The sequence below is a fragment of the Myotis myotis genome, unplaced genomic scaffold, assembly GCF_014108235.1.
Source record: "Myotis myotis isolate mMyoMyo1 unplaced genomic scaffold, mMyoMyo1.p scaffold_m19_p_10, whole genome shotgun sequence".
In the NCBI taxonomy this organism is placed as follows: domain Eukaryota; kingdom Metazoa; phylum Chordata; class Mammalia; order Chiroptera; family Vespertilionidae; genus Myotis; species Myotis myotis.
Window position 1 is genome coordinate 45,966,090 of NW_023416314.1, and position 23,584 is coordinate 45,989,673.

The 23,584-nt window shown below is 51.7% G+C and overlaps 1 protein-coding gene across 9 annotated transcripts in view; it reads right to left on the reverse strand.

The window, feature by feature from the left end:
* Nucleotides 1-8,679: 8,679 nt before the first annotated feature.
* The window catches only part of DENND2B (DENN domain containing 2B), a 181,967-nt gene continuing 167,062 nt past the window's right edge, over nt 8,680-23,584 (reverse strand). For 7 of the 9 annotated variants that reach the window (XM_036325290.1, XM_036325291.1, XM_036325292.1 and 4 more), the window contains 9 exons: nt 22,507-22,584; nt 21,764-21,904; nt 17,541-17,689; nt 13,390-13,567; nt 13,055-13,096; nt 12,002-12,113; nt 11,003-11,242; nt 10,062-10,148; nt 8,680-9,470 (listed from right to left, as the gene is read on the reverse strand). In XM_036325290.1, the coding sequence (XP_036181183.1) occupies nt 9,436-9,470; nt 10,062-10,148; nt 11,003-11,242; nt 12,002-12,113; nt 13,055-13,096; nt 13,390-13,567; nt 17,541-17,689; nt 21,764-21,904; nt 22,507-22,584 (1,062 nt within the window). In that variant the 3' untranslated portion in view covers nt 8,680-9,435. The remainder of the gene's footprint in view (nt 9,471-10,061; nt 10,149-11,002; nt 11,243-12,001; nt 12,114-13,054; nt 13,097-13,389; nt 13,568-17,540; nt 17,690-21,763; nt 21,905-22,506; nt 22,585-23,584) is intronic. The other 2 variants (XR_004970405.1, XM_036325293.1) reach the window with 2 other exon arrangements.

Here is a 23,584-nt window from a genome sequence, read left to right on the forward strand (position 1 = left end):
GGGGAGGATGACGAGTCGGCCCCGCTCCAGCCACTCCAGTACTGGCCCTTCTCCTCGGCAGACCTCTATAACTGGAAAACTAACCACCCTCCCTTTTCAGAGGATCCCCAGCGCCTAACAGGATTAGTCGAGTCCCTTATGTTCTCTCACCAGCCCACTTGGGACGACTGTCAGCAGCTACTTCAGACTCTCTTTACTACAGAAGAACGGGAGCGGATTCTTTTGGAGGCCCGAAAGAACGCTCCCGGCCCCGACGGCCGGCCGACCCAACTCCCCCATCTGGTGGATGCGGCCTTTCCTTTGGCCAGGCCGGACTGGGACTTCAACACGGCAGAAGGTAGGGAGCACCTGAAGGTCTACCGCCAGACTCTAGTGGCCGGCCTCAGAGGGGCAGCACGGCGCCCCACGAATTTGGCTAAGGTAAGAGAGGTCATCCAGGGGCCCACTGAACTGCCCTCTGTTTTTCTTGAGCGGCTAATGGAGGCGTTCAGATGGTACACCCCCTTTGACCCCGCCTCGGAGGGACAGAAGGCTTCGGTAGCCATGGCCTTCATAGGGCAGTCAGCATTGGATATCAAGAAAAAGTTGCAGAGACTTGAGGGACTACAGGATTTTACACTCCAGGACTTAGTTAAGGAGGCAGAGAAGGTATACCATAAGAGAGAGACTGAGGAGGAGAAGGAGCAGCGGAAAGAGAGAGAGAGAGAGGAAAGGGAAGAGAAAAAGGAGAAAAGGGAAGAGAAAAGGCTAACCCGTATCTTGGCCACAGCAATAGGAGGAAGTAAGCCACAGGAAAAGGGAAAGGGAAGGCAGGTAGGTAACATGGGCAACAGGCCACCGTTGGGGAAAAACTAATGTGCCTACTGCAAGGAAGAAGGACATTGGAAGCGGGAGTGCCCGAAGAGGCTAGCGAAAAAGGCACTGGCACTCCAGGAAGACAGTGATTGAAGAAGTCGGGGCTCGGACCCCCTCCCCGAGCCTAGGGTAACTCTTAAGGTGGAGGGGAAGCCTGTCAACTTCCTACTGGACACTATGTCAGAGGACTCGATCGCCTCTCAGAGGAAGTAGTCAAGCAATGCAAGGCATGCCAGCTAGTAAACATACACCCATCCCAGGTCGGGACGGGACAGAGACTGAGAGGAGATCGGCCAGGAAGTTACTGGGAGGTAGATTTCACAGAGGTGAAACCTGCCCGCTACGGTTATAAATATCTTTTAGTCTTCATAGATACTTTCTCAGGTTGGGTAGAAGCCTTTCCCACCAAGAGGGAGACTGCAACCGTGGTTGCCAAGAAGATCTTGGAAGATATCTTCCCTCGGTTTGGAGTTCCAAAGGTAATCGGATCAGACAACGGTCCGGCCTTCGTTGCCCAGGTAAGTCAGGGAATGGCCAAGATACTAGGGGCGGATTGGAAATTACATTGTGCTTACAGGCCCCAGAGTTCAGGTCAGGTAGAAAGGATGAACAGAACATTAAAAGAGGCTATGACTAAATTGTCCTTAGAGACTGGCGTGGCAGACTGGACGGTCCTCCTTCCCTTTGCTCTTTTCCGCGCGCGAAATACTCCAGGTCCCTTAGGAGTAACTCCGTTCGAGATTCTGTTTGGGGCCCCTCCGCCCCTATCCGCTGACCCATGGTCTGTGCCCATAGACACTCATACCCCTCAATCTCTGCTTGCCAGGCTGAAGGCTCTCGAGACTGTCCAAAAGGAGGTGTGGACCCCCCTGGCTGCCTTCTACCAACCAGGAGAACTACAGATTCCCCACCAGTTCCAGGTTGGGGATTTCGTCTACATCAGACGCCATCGAGCTGCCAACCTCGAGCCGAGGTGGAAGGGACCCCACCTGGTATTGCTGACAACCCCGACAGCGGTCAAGGTAGACGGCGTAGCTGCTTGGATCCACGCCTCCCACGTCAAGCAAGCACCCCCTTCAGTCGACACCTACCATGGATGGGCTGCAGAGAAGACAGACAACCCTCTCAAGCTACGGATTCGCCGCCGCCCTCCTCCTGCTGAGCCTGCCGCTGATAAGTAGCAACCCCCATGCCCCAAAAAGACTAACTTGGAGGGTGATGTCCCCCCACACTGGACAGACTGTTTGGTCAACCACCAGCGTAGCCCTGCCAGGGACCTGGTGGCCGGATTTAACACCAGATCTCTGTGCCATGGCTGCAGGGCATACACGGTGGGACATACCAAAGCTTAGCGTAGACGACACCAAGAAAACAATTCAGGGGCCAAGAAGGCCAACTGGCGCGCGGGAGGGGAGCTGGGTTGCCGATGCAGGTCTATGCCGAAACCAACAGACCCGTGAACGTCTTTCGAGAACCTCGTTCTATGTGTGCCCTAAAGACAGGCAGGGATATAGAAAGAATTGTGGGTCTGAACAAGAGTATTTCTGTGCCAGATGGGGATGTGAGACAACTGGTACTGGATACTGGATCGAAGGGCCCCCTGCGTGGGACCTCATCCAGGTTAAGAGACCAAGGGAAGGTAGCTACAGGACTGGGGGTTGGGGGGGTTGGGTCAACACCCTGAATATCTCCTTTACCCCAGCCGGGCGGTCATATGAATTAAACAAATGGCGCCGGGGAATAACCTGGGGGCTCCGACTGTACAAGAACCAACATGATGATGGCCTCCTTTTTAAAATAATATTGAATGTACAAGAATACAGGCCACCAGTAGCGGTGGGACCAAATCCCGCCTTGTCCGGCCGGCAGTTCCCTGAGAGAAAGAGGCTCCTCACCACAACCTCAGTGCCGGTAAAGACCAGCCCAGCTCCCAGAGAAGAACCGGCAGACCCCATAAACTCAGAGTCTAGCACTGGTCAAAGACTGTTAGGTTTAGTAGAGGGGGCCTACAGTTTCCTGAACCTGTCCAAATCTGACCTGACTGAGTCTTGCTGGCTTTGTCTAACAACGGGGCCTCCCTACTATGAAGGAATAGCCTTCCGGGGAAACTATACCAACACCACCAGCCATGACCATTGTTCGTGGGGACAGCAGGGGAAGCTGACCCTCACTGAGGTCTCGGGGCAGGGCACATGTATAGGACAAGTGCCAAAAGATCGCCAGCATCTCTGCAATGAGATCTTAGCAAATCCCGCCTCTGCAAGCTTCTACTTAGTGCCCCCAACAGGGGGATGGTGGGCCTGTAGTACGGGGCTTACTCCATGTTTAGCAGCCCAGGCCTTCAACCGCTCTCAAGATTATTGCATCCTTGTCCAGTTAGTCCCCAGGATCATGTATTATCAAGCTAATGTATTTGAAAAAAAATTTGACTCTTATCCTCCTTCCCATCGAGATACACGGGAATTTGTCTCGCTGACCTTGGCCAGTCTCCTAGGGCTAGGGGTCGCGGCAGGAGTAGGCACTGGGGCAACAGCCCTCATAAAAGGCCCTAACTATACTGAAGAACTCAGAGCTGCTATAGACGAAGACCTCAAACATACAGAACATTCCATTACTAAGCTTGAGGAGTCTCTGACTTCCTTGTCTGAGGTAGTCCCTCAAAATAGGAGAGGGCTTGATCTCCTATTCTTAAAAGAGGGAGGGCTGTGTGCAGCTCTCAAAGAGCAATGCTGTTTCTATGCTGATCATTCAGGGGTGATAAAGGATTCTATGTCAAAACTCAGGGAAAGGTTAGAAACTCGCAGAAGAGAGCGAGAAGCCAAACAAGGCTGGTTCGAAAGTTGGTTTAACAGCTCACCTTGGTTTACAACCTTAATATCCTCACTAGCAGGGCCCTTAATTATTCTCTTTCTACTCCTAACCTTCGGGCCATGTATATTAAATCGTCTAGTCACCTTCTACCGGAACGGGACCGGATCAGTGCGGTCCAGGTAATGGTCCTTCAGCAACAGTATCAACCTGTGTCCCTAGACGAAGGTCTCTAGTTCCATGATTGAAACTCCCCAAAAGAAAAGGGGGGAATGTAAGGCCGCTGAAACCTCCCTTCCCCCTCTTAACTAACTTTTCCAGTAAGCCCTGGTTAATGTAAGATCAAAGAGAAAACCCCCCTCCTCCTGTGTTTTAACTGACCTTTCCCGTAAGCTCTGGTGCTCTGGTCTGGTCATAGCATAGCTATCTTATCTCCTCCTGGGATCGGGTTGTGTAAAGACAGACCACTCTGCCCCTAGGAAATGAGTCAACTACAAACACAGGCCTGTCCTTGCAGGAGATGAGTTATGAGTTAACTGTTAACCCAAATTCCTGTTCCCCAGGCCACCTGCGTGTGGTTTTTGCCTTTATAAGCTCATGCTTTGCCATTGCTCAGGGCTCCAGTCAGCCAGCACTTCCCTTGTGTTGCTGTCTGTCTGCCTGAGAGCCCCTGCGCTGCGCTTGTAATAAAGAACCTCTTGCTTTTGCATCAAGCTTCGGTCTCTGCGTTTGACTTGGGGTCGTCGCCCCCTCCGTCGGACTCACCGGGGGTCTTGGGACCTTACACGTTCAAGGTAACTTGGGCTAAAATATACTTGTGTACACATGAAATGTTCTGGAAGAACATAAAACAAGGGATTTCCGATGAGGGAGAAATGATATTTTCATATTAAAAGGCGATATAAACGGACCAAAAGTAACTAGAAAGTTGCCAATAACTTGACAGTGCTAAAAAGTATTTTCTTGTACTGGAGTTTTCATGACTTTGAATTAACACCCACCCCACCACCGTAAGGTGAAGATGTTTGGGGATGCATAACACCACAGTATGGCTCCCTAGTAAGAATGAAGGTTGAAGTGTGTTTCATTTCTGACTTTATTTTAGTCCAATTTTTGTTTTATTTCTACTTTGTTTTGTGTGTTTTTAAAACCCTGTTTATGTATCCTTAGACTTAAGTCATTTGGGGTACAAGGTAAGTTTCAAGTCCACATATGAAATATATTTTTAACAAAAATTTAACTGAGCAGAGTGATTTAACTGAGCAATTAGAATAATTTTCTTGGGGCCCTAATTACACAGACCATCCGATGTGAACCACAGTTGGCGTCATAATGCTTTCCAAGGACACGTCTCCAAAACACCCCTTCAAAGCGTCCCCATCTCAGCACTGCAGTTACCAGCACATGACGACTCACTGAAAAGGGCCTTAGAAAGACCCAAGAGGCAGCCTGCCCTACTTTAAAAGTTAGCAGACTCATTACAGGAAAAACCCAGGGCCTTTCTTTTTTTTTTTTTTTTTTTTTTCAGCAGGAGCAAAGTTTATTGAGAGAAGCCAGTCCTGGAAAAGGTGCAGCTGGGGTTCCAGGAGCGGCCAGGGTTCCTTTCCATGTTACAGCTGAGCATTACAGTCTAGGAGTCCATGCCCCGGCTGGTTTGGCTCAGTGGATAGTCGGCCTGTGGACTGAAGGGCCCGGATTGGATTCCAGTCAAGGGCACATGCCCAGTTGCAGGCTTGATCCCCAGTGTGGGGTGCGCAGAGGCAGCCCATCTATAATTCAGTTCTCATCATTGATGTTTCTCTCTTCCTCCCTCTCCCTTCCTCTCTGAAATCAATAAATATATTTTTAAAAAAACAAAGTCTAGTAGTCCATGTGTAGAGTTCCACATGGCCACAGGGGAGCATGTCTCCTGCCATCAACCCAAGAATCTAGTGTGTGTTCTGTAGAATCTCGGTGGCACCTCCAGAGACGATATCCAAAATTTCTGTTCAGGTCCAAGTTCCTTGTCTCGAGAAACTGAAGAATGAGTTCGTGAACAAAAAGACCAGGGAAAGCAAATTTTATTACAGACACTGCTGCAGGGAGGGGACCAGAGCAGGTTGCCCCTCAGGGCCTTTCTTAACCCCAGAATAGATGAGGGCTGACACCCATAGGCACCGGGACTTCTAGTAGAGGAGACCAATTGCCCGAGTTCTCAGCACTGTTAAAGGACACTTGCTCTCAAAGGTGGCAATAGCATGGTGGGGAGGGGGGTCAGGGAGTCACAGTCATGGAAGGGAAACAACTAGCTGTCCTGCAACATATGGGTTGATTCTTAAGAACAAAGAAAAAAAATCTACCTCAGAACCTAATTCCGTTTATACATAATCAGTAAGTTTGGGGTGGGGTGGGGGTGGGGAGAGATGATTCAGTTTTCATGTACTTCTCAGTTTTCCAGGATTCCAAATACTGTAAGTCAAGGGAGCTCATACTGTATTTTGTTCAGAATACTACCCAGAATTGTTCATTTCAGAAAACTCTCTTGCTAATGGTAACATCTACTCAATAGAATCAGTTTCTAATATAACACACTTTTATCTATCTGCATGTATAGCTACAGTAATTCTGTGTCCAGGTGTAAACCTCTGACTCCACTGTATTACAACTGTGCCCAAGCATTTGGCTATTTAAATAAATGTTCTTTTATAATAAAGTACTTTATTTCTTCCCTTTTATATTATAATTAAGATGTGTTTAGGTAGGTTATATTATCTATGATTTCATTTGAGGATAATTCAGTGGAAGAGTTAATGGTATTTGCTATAGAAAAGGCAAGTATTGAATCTGACAGGGTTGAGAATCATCTGTTCGGGGTTTTGAGATCATGTGAAAGCAGAATATGGAAAGAAGCCCTGACCACACCCACCTCTACTATCCCCATAAGACTTCTGTGCCTTGCCCATAGCAGTCACTGTATGGGCCCTTGCAGCTCATTCTAAACCATTATGTGCCAGTATTGGTTTCTGAATTGGGATCAGAGTTACAGGAGGAAGAAATCCGTAGGGTTCATTGTAAGTTTTTTTAAAATACATAAAAGTTTCTAATTACCCCACCCCCAATATTTATACCAAATATCTTGTGATCTGATCATATCTTATGGATTCTTTGAAGCCACATGTAAAAGGAAGGGAAAAGATGCCCTAATCGGTTTGGCTCAGTGGATAGAGCGTCGGCCTGCGGACTGAAGGGTCCCAGGTTCAATTCTGGTCAAGGGCATGTACCTTGGTAAAAGGAAGGGAAAAGAGATAAAAATAGCACCTTTTAGAAACTATTATTACTTTACTAGAGGCCTGGTGCACAGAATTCTTGCAGGGGAGGGGTGTCCCTCAGCCTGGCCTGCACCAACTTGCAATCCAAGACCACTGGCTCCTAACTGCTCAGCTGCCTGCCTGATGGCCCTGCCTGCCTGCCTGATGGCCCTACCTGCCTGCCTGATTGCCCCACCTGCCTGCCTGATTGCCCCTAACTGCCTCTGCCTTGGCCCCCGCTGCAGCAGCTTTATCCAGAAGGACATCCGGAAGGTCGTTCAGCTGTCCAGTCTAATTAGCATATTACACTTTTATTATTATAGATTATTAAGGAATCTACTTCTATGATTGTCATGAAGCCCAGGCTGTGTTAACAGTGACACGTCCTGGAGGTAACTACACCCCACTTTGGACTTTCTGGTTATAACTCCTGCCTTCTCTCTCTACTTCAACTGAAAACCCACATTCAGGAGGCTTTTCAGGCTCTACTTTGCTTTAAGAGGCAGACAGCAACCCCAAACGATGGACAGGTTGGGATTGGCACAGGCCTTCGGTGGAGATGTAGAGGAGGAAAGGAAGATAAGAATGGGATTGTCTCCTGTTTAAGTAGGCTAGGGTGGAAGGATAGGAAACCTTTACTCCACGGTTCCAATCCTCACCCAAACCCAGTTCTAATGAACAGAGTTCCAGATTAATACTTCATCTTCAAGGTCCGTGCTCTGCGATGGCCTTGGTATGTAGAAAGCCTAAGCCCCCATATTCCCCACCCTGCTCTCTCCTTGCTCTTCCATGGAAGGTAACAGAACCTTCTGTAGTCAATCCTAGGGTTCCAACAAATAACTCCACTGAGTGACATGGAAGAGCCATAGGCGAGATCTCAGCAAGCCCTGGTTTGGCTTTAGCTGGGCTTCACTCCACCAATGTCAGGATGCCCAGTGATGTCTAAGGGCTTTATACCGAACAGAAAAGTGTTGAGATTCACCTAATAGTAGAGTCAAAGGGCAATGAGAAAGAATTTCCCATCCCTGGAAACACTGACATAGAGTATGAACAGTTGGCTATTAGAGAGGGACGCTGAACTAGAACAATGATGAGGCATTTTCTAACTGGTCATATTCCCTGGCTCCGTAGCTCAGTTAAGAGCATTGTCCCAATAGGCCAAGGTATTGGGTTCGAACCCTGGTCAGGGCACACACAAGAATCAACCAATGAATGCATACATAAGTGGAACAACAAATAGATGTTTCTCTTTCTTCTTCCCTCTACAGTGGGGCCTTGACTTACGAGTTTAATTCGTTCCGTGACGGAGCTCGTAACTCAAATTACTCGTATGTCAAATCCATTTTCACCATTACAATGACACGTGATGCTGGGCTGATGTTGTGGCGTTCACTGTGACGTTCGCTGCGCCAACTAGCGGTGGGGTATCTGAAGCTGGCTGGTAACCCGAATTTTAGCTCGCAACTCAAAGCAAAAAATCGGCCGAGAGACGGCTCGTATCTCGAAAAACTCGTTAGTCGGGACACTCGTAAGTCAAGGCCCCACTGTACCTCCTTCTCTCCCTCTTCCTCTCAAATTAATAAATAATAAATTTAAAAAAGACTAATCATAAAGTCAGACCACAGAACCAAGTACCCGTCATGATGGTGTTTCACCCCTGGCCGGCCTGTCTCAGCCCAGCCCCCAGGAGAGGAAGTTACAGACAATGAAGCCAAAGAACACATGGGGCTCTGGGCCCAAACAACTGTACACTGTTTATTGCGAACACCCGCAGATGGTGGGAAGGAGGGATGCCTTGTACCGCGTCATGGCCACCACGGACTGGGAGCCGGGCCCGGAGAGCACTGGCAGAGCTGGGGGGGGGCCTCCCGTGACTCACTGACCACCACCAAGGTGGGAGAAACAAGAGAAGGCCAGGCCCAAGAGCCTGGTTTCATGCTGAAAAGGGGACTGACTGACCTTTGCCTTTTAAAAACAGAAGGTTAGGGAAGGGAGACTACTAGAAAAAAAAAAAATAGAAACTCTAAAAAAATGTTTTAAAAAATAGTCCCCCTGTACATAACAAGACAGCATCTGCTCTCCGTGGCCCCAGGCTGGCAGCAGGAGCTCAGGCAGGCAGGCCAGGAGCCTCCCTGGGAAGATCAGTGGTTTGGCCGAGACAGTCAGCTGCACATAATTGGCCAGTCACCAGCACCCAGCAGAACGTCATCCGTGCTCGGGCAGGGCAGGAAAGCACCCGGCCCCTTGGGAATATACAAATATTTACCAGATTCTCTTTACTTGTTACAAAAACAGATACGAAAGCTTACAGCAGATTATTTACAAACAGTATCTGGGATATCGTGAAGGCAGAGGTGGGCTGGCTTGGAGGGTGGGGTCTGTGGGGACAGAGCAGCCACAGCAGCCCAGGGGGTCCCAGGCTGGGCCCCCTCCCCAGGCTCCAGGTTCTGCCAGGCACTGGACTCTCTGTCCCTGGGGAAGGGGCTTAATTCTTCTTGTGGAGAAACTTCATTTTGTTGCCTGTGGGCCAGAAAGGGCAGGAGTGAGAATATTTCCATATAATCTCTAACCCTCTCAGTTGGAGAGAAAGGATTAGAGAGGCTGGACTATGACAGATCTGAGCCGTGGTAGGGAAACACTCCAATGAGGGCCCTGGAATTAATCACTGTTTGGCTTTGGGCAAGCATTTAACTTATTTGGCCTCAATTTCCCTTGAAATGGAGACATTCTATGACCTAAGTGGCTGAGCTCTTTGAAAAGAATGGAGGTTTTCAGAGACGGCACTCTGGCATTGCTAGTCTTGTAGACCCCTCCTGGCCTACAGGGAAAGCTCTCTGTCCTAGTGGCCCTCCTATTCCCTCAGGAAGGAGTGCACGCAGAAAACCTCAGGTGAGATCTGTGGTTTCTCTTGGCTGTAGGTAGGTAAATCCTGTGCTAAATGCCCTTGGAGCACTGGGCTGGGAACCTTCATCTTCACCAAGGAACCCCTTCCCTTTCTGTCTATAGCCCCAGTATAATACCCACTGGCATTGGTATAGAGCAGTTTGGGGTACAGATCCCCCGCCCCACCACCCTCTCCCCCAGCTTCTCATCAATGACAGAGCTGCTTACCCAAACCTCGGAGAAACTTATTCATTCCGCTCTGTTCAGTGTCTGGGAGTTCCTCTAAATACTGCTCTACTCGCTGCTCAAAGAGGCCTGGGGAAGAGGAGAAACAGGAGCAGGGAAAAGAACAGTCAATGGAGGAAGGGAAGACAAGGCCTCCTGGAAGGGACGATGGGACACAGATCCCCAAAAGGAGAAGCCAAGGCTCTGCAATTATAATTTACAGGAGCATCTCAGAATTCAGATCGGCTCACCAAAACTACCATCGTACTGGTGTTCACAGCAAGAGGCCCTCGATACCTTGCTCCCAGGGGCATAAGGCTGAGCTGCATTACGGCGAAGATGCTACTCCGCGTTTCAAAGCTGCCCCTGGGTAGACACCTTCTCTAGTTCCTTGTGGACCACTCTACAACGTTGTTTCGAAAGGTTTGTCAGGCTAAATGGACAGTATTAGTGGACAGAATAAGAACCCTGATGTCAGACAGAAAGATGTTGATGAGGTGGAAGAGCCCTACTGTGAGCAGAGCCGACAAAATAAGTAGTGATAAGAGAACCTTCTGCTCTGAATGTGTTCTGCCACCAACCTAAGACAGAGCTATTCTCCTCGAGGGCCTTCTCAACCCTGGATTCTCAGACTTCCCTAAATTGCTCAGTAAGGTCTTTTTCTCTGAATAAGCAGGATGTTTGAGGAGGGGACGGGCAACTAGCGGCACGCTGCTCTTGGGAGACCAGCCACGTGGCTCCCGCCTGGGCAGCCTGAGCCGTGTGTGCTGGGACAGGAGCGGAAAGCTCCCTTGCAAGTTTCTATCAGAAGAAAAGGGGATGGTAGGAGGCCTGGGCCCAGCCAGTGCCCAAGAGCTTCTGTCATGGTGCCTAGCTATCCGCCCTGCTGGCAGCAGAAACGTTAAGAGGAGAAGGCCTGCTGACCCCGGCTCTTCTAACCTTACCCTTTGCCCGACACTTTCTTAGCTCCCTGTCTTGGATGAAGCCAGCAAACATCTGAGACTCCATAAAAACCTCAAGGAAACGGCGGATGCTCTTGGAGGCCACAGACTTGCGGAAGGCTTCTCGCTGAAAGGCTCTCTCCCCCTTCTCACTCTGGGTCAGGAAGAGGGAGTAGTGCCCAACCGTCTCCACGAAGAACCGGATAAACACCTCCGACACCAGCCCATTGAGGGTGTTACATTCTGGAAGAGAAAAGAACACCTTTCAGGTTCTGGTCAAGAGCCTGCCATCTCCAGACTCAAACCTCAGCCTCCAGCTGGTATCTCCCTGACCACTTATCTGTTCTTGACACTACCTCCTGGGCACCCCAAGCTGGGAGGCTGGCAACTACTTGCTGGATGAATGAGAGTGGGAATCAGAGACCAGAGGACCCCTTCCCCCAAACCTCTCGCCCTGGGTGGTTTTCCTGGCTTCACAGCAGGAGGAAGCTCACTTCATCCCCTTCCATGGCTCCAGGCAAGGCCTGAGGGGGAGGAATAACTAGTTTCCTGTCAGCAAGAGTCTTTGTAGCTGTCACAGGGCTTGGGGTTTTCCTTCCCAAGCCTGCTGAGGTAGAGAAGAATTAGAGGGAAGAGGTAGCTTTGTAGCTAGGCCAGCAGTCGCCAACCTTTCGGACCTCAGGGCCCACCAGTGGTCCGTGGTTGGCGACCGCTGGCTTAGGCCACTGGAGAAGCAGCCCCAATATTATGTTCCTGAGCTCGCTCTGATAAAATACCACAATACTTTCTCTCCCTCAGGCGTAGTCGAGCCATAACTCCCTGAACCCCACCGGTGGTGCGGCTAGAGAATTCTAGGTTAGCGTGAGATCAAGGTCCTACAAATGGAACCTCATCAGCCTGAGGGCCTGGTGCATAGCACCAGGGTCCCGCCCGAGGAGGTCCAGGCCCAGGGCAGAGGAGCCTGGGGCCAGAGCTGACTGTGTGGCAGCAAGCCTCACTCACCATCGTCGGAGTCGCTGTCGGATTCCTGGGAGATCAGGTCGTTCTTCCTCTCTAGAGCCTGCTCCAGAGCCGCCTGCAACTTTCTAGGTAACAGCGTGTCCTCATCATCCATCTGCAGAAGGAAAATGCAGTGACAGGGATAATAGCGGACGGTGGCTGAGCCCTTACTACGTGCCAGGCCCTGTATGAATAGCTTACATGTACACTCTCCTTCAATTGTCCCAATAACCCTGACACTATTTATCAGTCTCACTTTAAGATGAGAAGCTGAGGTTAAGAAACTTGTCCAAGGTCACATGGATAAAAAGTGGTAGAGCAGGTGGCATTCACAGGACCAGCGAAGGGTTCCTTCCTACCCTGACACCCCGACGAAGTCTCCCCTATTCCCCCAGCTTTAGCTCCAGGAGGAAGCGCAGCTGGCAGGGGTGGGGAGACTGTCTCAGGCGAGAGGTTAAGCCACCGTTCCCGTCTCTACATTCTGGTTCAGTGTCCGCACCTTGATGCCTGTACCCAGGAGACCAAAGTCTGTCAATGCTGAGTCACAGACTGTACCCTCCCAGAGGGTACGACACTGGGCTGGGCTGTTTGTAGAGAGCCAGCAGGATTCCCACGACTAACAAAGGCTTTTGAAGTTAACCTTTTCATCCCGCGGCATTCTATGCATCCTGTGTACTCAGCCCCCAGCAGCGTTTCAAGGCAGGTGCTACCACCATGCCTGCTTTAGAGATGAGAACTCGGCTCAGAGAAGCTCAGAGCCTGTCCATGTGGCTCAAAGGTGGCAGAGCCCAGAGGTCACGTCTTTAGACCTACAGGCCCTGTCGTCTGCACTCCCACATGCCTTCTAGAAGCTGATGGTGCCAGCAAGAAAGGCAGACCCTGCAGAGGTCAAGACCACTCAGATCAGTCCTTGTCTATTCTGTGAATACGGGACCCAGAGAGCTTAACAAGCAGGTGGTGGAGGCTGAGCTGCGTGCAACCGTGCTGGCTGCTCTGGAGTCTGCACTGAACAAGCACCCGCCCAGGGCAGGCCATGTTCCAGCGTCCCACTCTTACCTGCCGGATGAATCGGTCCGATCCCAGATTCACCATCAGTGCCTGAGGAAAAGAGGCATCGGACAGTGATTCAGGGTACGAATCCCTGCAATGCCCTCCCCAGGCCTCCAGACCCCTAGGTCCCAGGGTCAGATAACAGGAATAACTCCAGCCAGGGACAGCCCTCCCAGGGAGAAAGGATGAGCTGGGTAGAGAGGCCCAGAGGGCACAAAAGAGAAAATCCCAGTGCCTTTCCCCCCTCCATTCCCCCTCTGCCCTTCTCTCCTGGGGGTTTCTGTTCCTTCTGTCCCTTCCTCCTTCCAACCTCCCGCCATCTGGTTCCCCAGGTGGCCCACCTCCTCCACTGGCAGCTCCTTCAGTTTGGGAAGGGAGCTGGAGAGCAGGCCAACCAGGAAGGGGGTGGGACAGCAGACGATGTCAATCATGGAGGCCGGGAGGACAGGAATGAAGGTATGCTGCCAGGAGAAGGGGTAGAGCAAGGCCACCACGGCGTGGGAGCAGCTGGACAGGGTACTGGTGGACAAAGAGAGACACAGTGCCTGAACCCAGACCCCACGCCTTCGAGGAGGAGGAGGTGGAGCCTGCTGGGGCTCAGAACATCCTTTAATGTTAAACCTCCCAGTGCAACAAAAATCGATGCTAATGGGGCTCGGGTCTGGGTCTGAGTCTGACCCTACAGGCCAGTGAAGCCCCCACATCCCCACCGTCAGGGTCCCAAGGACATTGCTGCTACCCTCTTTGGTGACTACCTAGAAACAGCCAGGAGGCATGTAGCAATGCTTGAACACACACAGGACTCACATATACCCTACTCTCCCCAAAGGGCCACCCACATGCACAGGCAGGCCTGACTAGTGCAGGAGTATCAGCTCAGGCCGGGAGCACAAAGGTAAAGTGAGTCAGAGCTGGTTACAAATTCATAGCGTGCAAGAGCTGGAAGGCCCTATAGAGATCATCTTATCAATTCTGCATTTTAAGCTGGGACCACCGATACCCAGACCAGTTTACTCATAAGTGGCAGACCCACAACACAACCAGGCTTCCTGTCCCCCAGCCCAGCATGACTTCACTGCTCTGCCCTCCAGCCATCCCTTCCTCTCCTTGATTGGAAAAATGGTATGAGGCCCACTGACTGCAGTCAGGGGGCTGGCACCACTCTTGCCATCTTTCCTCTCAGGCTCCAAAAAATAGCCACAGGTCTCAGTGAGGTCATCCCTCTCTTGACCTAGAGGGGGCTCCAGGCCTCTATGCCCAGGGCTGGCTGTCCAAGCAGAATGGCCAGTGGGAGCCGGAGGAAAATCTCTAGGGTGCTAGCTAGGAGGTATAAATGCGAGTGCACACTCCCCAGGTGCATTGAGGGCTGGTGAAGGGCACCAGCAAACAGGAGACACACCTGGCCTGGACTGTCCATCTGCCAGGAGCATAATCCAAGGCCCGCCCCTAGGGACCATGTTACAGATCAGGAGACAGAGGCCTGCAGTCAAGACCACTTTTAAGCTTGACTCTCCCACCCTGTCCTCCACATCTACTGGTCCCACCCATTAGCCATAAAAGCTTGGTCTCTGTGGGATCAGCTCCATAGCAACTGTAGGGAGCCACTATAGGGCTAAGCCTCGGACTGACCTGTTGGCAAAGCCACAAACAAGTCCCAGCTTAAAGAGCACAGCCCTCTTAGCATAATTAAGCTTGACCTTATGACCCTCCCTAGATCTTATCTGGGTAGCTAATGGGCTGTGGGAGGTACAGCAAGTGCTGGCAAAACAAGTGAAACTCACAAGAACAATGTAACTATGGAGACCACTACCTTGTTTACCTCTGGCTATAAAATAAAGGCTTCGCTTGGGGTCTAGGTCCCTCTCTGTGGCCTTAGCCAGGCACAGGAAGATCCACCTAGACCAGTGGTTCTCAACCTTGGCTGCACATTAGAATCACCTGGGAATCTTTTTAAAATCCTGATTTCTGGGCCTCATCCTCTGGAAATTCTGTTTCTTTGTTACTAATGTTGTGGCCCCACCCCATAACAAAGAAACCACTGAGACCCAGCTTATTCTCTGTCTTTTCTAAATCCTTCACCACCCCACCACCCCCACATCGCCCCCAGGCTCACCGAACCCTTGGCTGTGCTGGCATGGCACAAGGGACTCTTGCCCTTTCACAGCTAACGTCCCAGCAGTCAGAGGACATGGTTCTCTGACACGACAGAACAGACCCCTCTTCTAGAAGGATCTCTGGATGTTCACGAGTGTTTTGTCAGCCAGTGCTTTGCTTGACTGCCCTGCCAAGGACACTAAAATACTGCTGAGCCTTGAGGCAGAGACAGGTGTCCTGGCCCCAAAGCCCTTCCCCTGGGCATAGCAGCTCCCCACACCCCAAGGAGAGCCATCTGAAAGAGGTCTGGAAAAAGGATGTCTCAGGGCCTAGGGACACTGACCTCCACCGTCTCCTCCGATCGCCACAGAGCTCATGCACACGTGCACACACACATCTCACAGACGTGACAACGGAACCCAGCCAGAGGGACAAAGGACTGCGGAACACCTAACACACGAGGCACGGAGCCTGAGCTGCTGCACTGCTGAGCCCTGTGCGCCCTCCTGGGCTCCCTACCTGCCCCTCCCGTCAGAGGCAGACCCGGAGCAGGGGGGCGTCTTTCCTAAGACCCAAGACTGGCAGAACTCAAACGCCAGGCCAGGCCCAGGGCAAGGCCTGGGGCACTTTCCTCCCAGAAGGGTCCTGGAATGTGCTCAGAGGCAGCTGCACAGCTGCAGCCACAGAAACAACAGCTGTGCTCATATCCCGATGGAGCTGGGCTAACAGTGGGGTAGCAGAGAGGATGCCTCCAGTGAGGGATGGAAGCTTCAGGAAAAGAAACCTCAGGGTCCAGGCTATGTTATGGGCACCAAGGTCTGCCCAGACCAGAGCCTCACAGCTGGGCAGCTGGGGGTCCTGTCCCAGTGGCCTTCAGGATCCATTTCTCCTGCTCCCCTTGCCACCCTCATACATGCAGACAGAAGTACCTCAGGGATCCTGGGCTTATTGGGGGACAAACGGGAGAGAGGATGTTTCTTTTCTGCCCCTCATGTCAGCACCTGGCATATGGTATGGCACATAGCAGGTAACTTAATAAACACCTGAATGAATGAGTTCTGCCACCCTGGAGAAACCACTGCTGCCTGTGATGGGTTGACAAAAAAAAAAAAAATAATGTGCTGCCAATATCTCATCCTCTCCCTGCCTGGCCCACCTCCACCCATACTCTTTGCTATGATCTGTTTGTGTCCCCCCAAATTCATATGTTGAAACCCTAACTCCAAATATGACATTAGGAGGTGGGGCTTTGGAAGGCTTGGGTCATGAGAAAGAAGCCCTCATAAATGGTACTAGTGTTCCTAGAACAGAGACTGCAGAGATCTCTAGTCCCATTCACATTGGCTTCTTCTGGGACACCTCGTGTCCAGTGAACTTCTGCCACCCTCCGATGGCCACAACCAGATCTTGGCATCCTCCTCTAAAATCATCAATGCCAACGCTTCGGACCAAGACATGTGACCCAACCAGCTCTTCCCTTACTCCTCCTAAGCCAGCCTCCCTGCTCACGGACACCTCCAGGTCCTGATGTCTCCTAGTTCCTGTCCTCGTTTGACTGGCCAGCATTCCTGCAACCACTCCCCCAGCACCCTCAGCGCCTCACTGCAGCCTTCTCCACAAATCCCGAAGTGCCTGGCCCTGGGTCACTGCAGTCAATTGCCTTCTCCAGGTGACACTCTCAACTGGCACTCCTCCTACCCCTAGTCAACGCCCTGGCCCCTTCCTCATGGGGACCCTTCCTAGGGTTCATCACTCTCCTCAAATTCATCATCCCACAGGGATGGCCTTGCCTTCCCCGCGGGCAGAAATGCAGCCGTCAGCCAGAAATCTCCTTATTTTCTTACCTCTTTCCATAAGAATATACAGGGGCAGGCAAAAGTAGCCTACAGTTGTATAAAAAATAATACAAAAATCTATAATAACAAAAGCATAATATGCTAATTAACCAGACATCCTTCCGGACAACCTTCTGGACGAAGCCTCAGTGGCAGCAGCCAAAACAGAGGCAGCCGCCACGGTGGCAGGGGCTGAGGTCCTTGCACAGATTTCGTGCATTGGGCCTCTAGTTAGTAAATAATAATACAAGAATGAAGTATTTCATGTCCTCACAACTGTAAACCTACTTTTGCATCTGCACAGTCTTGGCTGCTGCAAAAGAAGTGTCCCTCCTCTTCCTCAGGCCAGTCCTCAACTGGGTTCTCATCTTGTGTGCTCCCAACCACCCTTTCTTCCCGGATTCGCTAACCTTTCCCTCTCCACGTGATCTCACCACACACACACACACACACACACACACACACACACACACACTCACACGGGCAGGGGTTCATAAATACATGCTGGGTGAATTTGTGATGTGCCTTCCCCCTCTTCTCCACCTTGCCCTACGGGGGCCTACCTGAGCTTATCGGCCACAAAAATGACCCGGCGCTCCAGCAGCAGTGAGGCAAAGATTCGGATCAGCTGGCGCACGCTGAGGCAGGTGAAAAGGCACTCGAAGTCCACGTGCTCCAGCCGGGAATCCATGGGTCGCCGCAGCTCTAACACCTGCAGGAGAGCAAGGGTTGAGGCAGGCCAGCTGGTGCCCCTCCCAGGTCCTTCACAAAGTGATTGGATGCTGGTCTCCCTTCCCACCTTCTCTTCTCCAGGGTCTCTAGTCTAGCCCACTATGCAAAAGACCCAGTGTCTTCCTCCCCTCGGACACCCAACTGGTGAGCAGGAGGGCTAACTCCATGAGCAGTGGGGAGGCTCCAGCAGGAAGGAGCTGAGGGGCCGCCCATCAGGCTCTCGGGAAAGGGAGGAGGAGAGCTGACTACTCTCACAGATGAGGGGAATGAGGGAAGAGCATAGCTTGATGTGTAGGGTCTTCCCCGCCCTCTTGCCCATCTCCCCAAGCAAACATCTTGGCCCCCACGCTGACCAGCCCCCACAGTTGCTGGCTGCTCCTCAGGCCATAGGAAGAGCAACATCTCCGCACCCCGGGACTCTATTCTCATCCGCTCTGGAAAGGCAACGCTAGTGTCCTTGCTGCCATGTCCCTTCCCTTTCCTGCTAGAGTCTCCTCCTTCCAGAGGCTCTGTCGGCCCTGCCACCCTCGCCTCTCTCTCTACCAGCCTATCTAATCTCTGTGCCAGGGACAAGAAAAGCACCAGGAAGGGCCAGCTATTCTGCAACCTTGCCAGGAAGCTGGACTTTCTTTATCAGGGCCGTTCCTCCCAAGGAGTTGCAAGGCCACTTCCAAGGTCAGTGCCATGGCGTGGAGAGCCACTTCCTGGGTGCAGTTATGAGGGTGGAGGGGAGCGTGGATCCCGGCAGTGTGAGCCAGAAAACTGCGAACTTCAGGCCACACCGCAGCACTGTCCCGGGGTGGCCTCGTCTTTCCCTGGGTCCCTCAGCAAATGTGCGCAGCATGGAGGTGCGGGCCTCCTAAGAACTGGGGCGACAAACCAACTCCCTCTTCCAGCCCTATGGTTTCAGAACTCTCTTCAAGGGGCTTCCCCCCACATCATCCCATCTGTGCCTCGGGGGTCTAAGCAAGTGAAGTTCTAACTCCCAGCTCAGTCAGAATTCATCCCTCTGTGCCCCGAGAAGCAGCAACATGGGCACATCGTGGGCACAAGTCGCCCTAACGACCTGTTTATGCTCGGTCTCCCAACACCCCCCCTCCCCACCCCCACCCCCCGTAGTGAACTCCCAGATCTGGTACTGGGTACACCCAAAATGCTCAGTGAGTGTGGGTGGAAGGAATCCCACATCACAGTTATGCCAGAGACCTTTGCACCCGTCCTGTCTCTGGCAGGAGAAGACACAGTGAAGTGCCCCTACCCAGCCTCCTGAGAGCCTGCATGCGGTCCTTCGTCCTTCCCAGAGGTTCTGCAGTGCATAGCCCCACCCCCACCACCCATGGGCCAGGCGCCCTCCAGGGAGTGGGAATTCACCCCAGCAGCATCCTGACCTGGGCCTCTTTTCATTCATCCCACCCTCAGATCACAGTCCAGTGGGGCTGAAAGAGCCTAACCACAGCCCGTGAGACTGGTGCCGGGACAGAGAAAACCTATGATGAACGTGTGCAGAGGGGCTTCCGGCTCTGAGGAAAGGTGCCAACCTCATCTGGGCAGGGTGGGGGCAGGGCAGCAGCTCAGCACAGGATGCTGAACGTGGAGAGAAGAAGGGAAGTGTCTTCTAGGCAAAAAGAAGAGGGTTCAGGGACAGTAAGCCATTCAAGTCAGAGTGATGGGAAATGAGGCTGGTGAGGGGCAGGCCACCGCCTGGAGCTCTCCCAGGTCTGCTGTGGGGCTCTTGGGCAGAGTCAGCTGTCCCGCCCCAGACCACTCATGAAGCCAAATCCCTCCCAGCGAGGGTGGGCGAAAAGAGGCTAAGAGCAAGGTCTTAAATGGTTTTCGCCATTCCCAGCAAACCCAATATTGCTCTAAGCAGTCCCTCTCCTGTTCTTTGCAACGACTAATTTACTTCTTCTTCCCTCTCTAGAACCCAGCACCGAGCTCTCACTCTTAGAGGATGACCTTCTTTTCTATTTGGAGAAAACAGAAGCCATCAGATGAGAATCTGAAGTCTACAAGCCATGGCCCTCCCCTGGTATTGCACAAAATAAAAGTCAGCCCCTCCCTGGACCCCACCACCAGTGCCTACGGGTGACAGCTGGATTATACCCTCCCTCCTGCTTCTTTTTTGTTTTTGAAATGAAATAATTTAAGTAATGACTCTATCATAAAGCTTGAGTCTTTTTGTGTGTGATTCTTTTTTTTTTTTTATATGTATTTATTGATTTCAGAGAGAGGAAGGGAGAGGGAGAGAGGGATAGAAACATCAGTGATGAGAGAGAAAAATCATTGATCAGCTGCCTCCTGCATGCCCCCTACTGGGGATTGAGCCTGCAACCTGGGCATGTGCCCTGACTGGGAATCAAACCATCTCCTGGTTCATGGGTAAACACTAACCATTGAGCCCACCAGCTGGGCCTGCCTGCTTCTTGAACTTCCTCTGCAGGGCCATTCCACTAGCATCCAAACAACCATCCTCAACAAACTCTCCCCTGGCCCCACACTTCCTTTCAACCACTGTCCCCTTCCCTAGTTCTCTCCACAGCCAAGCCTCTTAAAAACATGTCTACACAGGCTGTTTCCACTTTCTCACCCCCTATCCATTCACTTCTCAACTCACACACCTCAGGCTTCTGGCCCCCAGTCCCCACTCTTCTGCAATCCATTCCTGTCAAGGCATCTTGCCATCCTCATCCCACCCTCTTGGCAGTTTCTGATCAGGCCTTTCTTCTTGAGATGCCCTGCCCCCCCTCCTTGGCTTCCAAGTCCCGCCCTCTCCTGGCAGCCCTCTGATCTTCTCAATCTTCAGGGCTGCTATCCCTCCACTGTGGGACCTCTCGAAGTTGGGGTCCCTCAGGACTGAGGAGGACTGAGGCTGGGCTCTCTTCTCTTCCCTATCTACACTCTGCTACCACACATCTTCTCTAGGGTGTCTCTCAGGTATCTTAAATGTAACTTGCACAAAACCAGACTCTTCCTCCTCATAACCTGTTCCTCTGTCAGGGGCTCCATCAGCTACCCCATTGCTCAAGCCAGAAAGCTAGGAGTTTGCCTTAAAATCTCCCTAACCTTATTCCCCATTTCAAATCAAACACAAAATGCTCTTGATCCTAATTCTAAAATGCATCTCATCCATCTACTTTTCTGCATCTTTTCCAGCACACCTTAATCCAAGCTACTATCATCCCTTACCTACACCACAGCCACAGTAGCCTAGCTAGCATCCCTATTGTCACCCCAATCCATTATCTACATAACAGCCAGAGTGAGATCTTAAAAACATAGCTCAGATCCTACAACCCTGCTTTAGATAAAACCCAAAATCCTTACCTTGGCTGAGCAGGCACACTATGACTTGGCCTCTCCACCCCTACTCACCACCCTGCCAACCAGCTTGGCCTTTTTTCAATTCCTTGACAAGCACACACAATTCCCCAACTTTTGCCTCTGCATGTGCTGTTCTCTCTACCTGGAATGACCTTCTCCCATCCACACCCTTCTCTTTCAGTCTCCCTCCTCCCACTTCACTGAGTTGACTCTACTTACCTTGCAACCAGGTAAACTGCCTCTTCCTCAGAGGAGGCCTTCCCTGGCCCCTAATCTAACGCAGACTCCTCGTGACACACTCACACTCCTGTGCTTTCAGTTGGCACTTAACACATTAAGAATTATCTCCTTACATGTAGAAATACTTATTTAATACTAGTCTCTCCACTGGACTATGAACTCCACAAGGACAGAGCTGTACTCTCTTTAACTGTAGTCTGGCATGACCCTGACTGTGAGAGAACACATAGTACCTATTGGGTGAATGAGAAAGGAGGGCAGGTGGTGTGCAGTTTCGTCCAAACAGGTCAGGGAAGACCCCTAGGAGTCGCAGAGGTGGGCAGAGAGAATGGCAGTCCTATCATTCCCTCTGTCAGCTCGTACTGAGCAGGTGTACGAACATGGTGAGCAAGGACGGGCCATGCTCTGTGCCTCCCAAAGACTGCACCCTTGGGTAGGCAGGCCTTACTCCAGCCCCAGTCCCTCGTCTGAGAAGAGGAGCAGAAATCCCTACCTCGTTGCCAGCACCTGGCAGGAATGTCTTCACTTTGATGGTCTTCCCTGGAGCAGGGAAGGGCGACTCCATGAGACTCCTCATGAAGGGGTAGACCAGCGCAGCGGAGATCCCACGCCGCCGTTCCACCTCATCGAGGACCTGTGCCCGCCACCAGCCGCCCAAAGAGGAAGGGTGTCAGGATGCTGCTGCCCTTCCCAACCTCCTGGGCAGAGAAGAGGGCAGCCTGGCATCTGACCAGCCTGGGTCAAATGTTGGGAAACAGGAGAACTGTCTTTCCAGAAGCTTTACACCCAACTGTTCTCATTTCTCTTGGCACCCCATGACTGCTCTGCCCCCTAACCAGTCCTGGCCTCAGACGCCAAGAGCTGACTGAGTAGCTGGGCCAAGGAAATACCACTTGAGAGTCAGGTCCCTGGGCACTTGGCTTCCCCAAGGTGGTCTCTGTCCCCAAGAAATCTGTCTCTTCCCATGGCCCAGGGTGGGCTGTGACATGAGCAGACACTGCTGGTGCAGGAGCTGGGAGATGCCAGCTGGCCAGATGAGGAGCCAGGCTCGGGAACCAGGAGGAAGTCAGAGAGCTCGCTTGCACTTGCTCTTTTCTCGGCTGCATTCTCTCTTCCTCTCGCCCTCTCACTCGCACACACAGGTGGTTTTCTCATCTAAGCTGGCTGCGGATACTCATCTGGGAGCTGTCAGCTGGGGGGAGGAAGGAGGAAGGAAGCCAGAGCCCTCTTACCTACCTTGGAAAACAAGCCGAAGCAGCCAAGACGGCTGATGACACAGTATACCTCTGGCAACCGAGGCCCTTTCCCGCTTGGCTGGGCCGGGGCAGGAGGAGAGAGACACAGACACAGAGAATGCATGATTACTACATCTGGCTCCTTTTCCTTGGGAACCGAGGGCTGAGGACTACTCATCCAGTGGGAGAAGAAAGACTCCAAACCTCTTCTAAACCTCTACTCAGCCAGGCTCTCGTGGGGAGGCATCAGCCTCTGGTGGGCCTGCCAGCCCAAGGTGCCAGCCTCCTGCAAAACTCTACATGGGCCCTGCCCCAAGAAAGACACTAACAGGACTGGCAAAGGACAAAGCAGTTTGGCAGAGGCTGTAGTATGAATTGTAGATTTACAGCCCTAAGGCTGGGACCCCCAAGAATGCAACGGTAATGAGAGGAGCTTGTATATATTCTCAGTAGCAAGCCATGTAGTCTTCTGCTCCCCCAACAGGGGGCATTCTGCAAAACATTCCTTCTCTTGGATGCTCTTTTCTCCCTTGCTTGGTCCATCCCGTTCTAGGAAGACTAATTAAAAATATATATGGAAAGCAAACTACTATTTATTACATGTCCTGGGCTGGGTACATTACTGAAGTAAACTTGTGAGATAAGCACTATTATCCCCATTTTATAGATGAGTAAACTGAGTTAAAAATATTAAGCCATTGCTCAAGATCATGTATCAACAAGTCATGGAAACAGGAGTCTGTTTTGACCCTGATTTGCTGTTTTGCTTCTAAAGCATGCTGCTTTCTTACAGGTGGGAAGAGAAAGGGACACAAAGGCATGGGATACAGGTATGCTAAAGAGTAGAGGAGAACAAAGCAAAGAAGGGATTTAAAAGGTGGGCAGTGGAGGAGTTGTGCACTGAGAGCTCCCCACGCCAGGAGCCTCCAAATGCAGGCTGAGGTGAGACCACAGGAGTCTATTGCTCCAGCCAGGGGCTGGCAGGGCTCTGTGGCCGCCTCTGGCTCAGAGGCCGGGAGTGCCTGGCAAGGCCTGGTAGGGAGGGAGGAGAGCAGCAGGTGCTGGCCCCTCATGCAGGC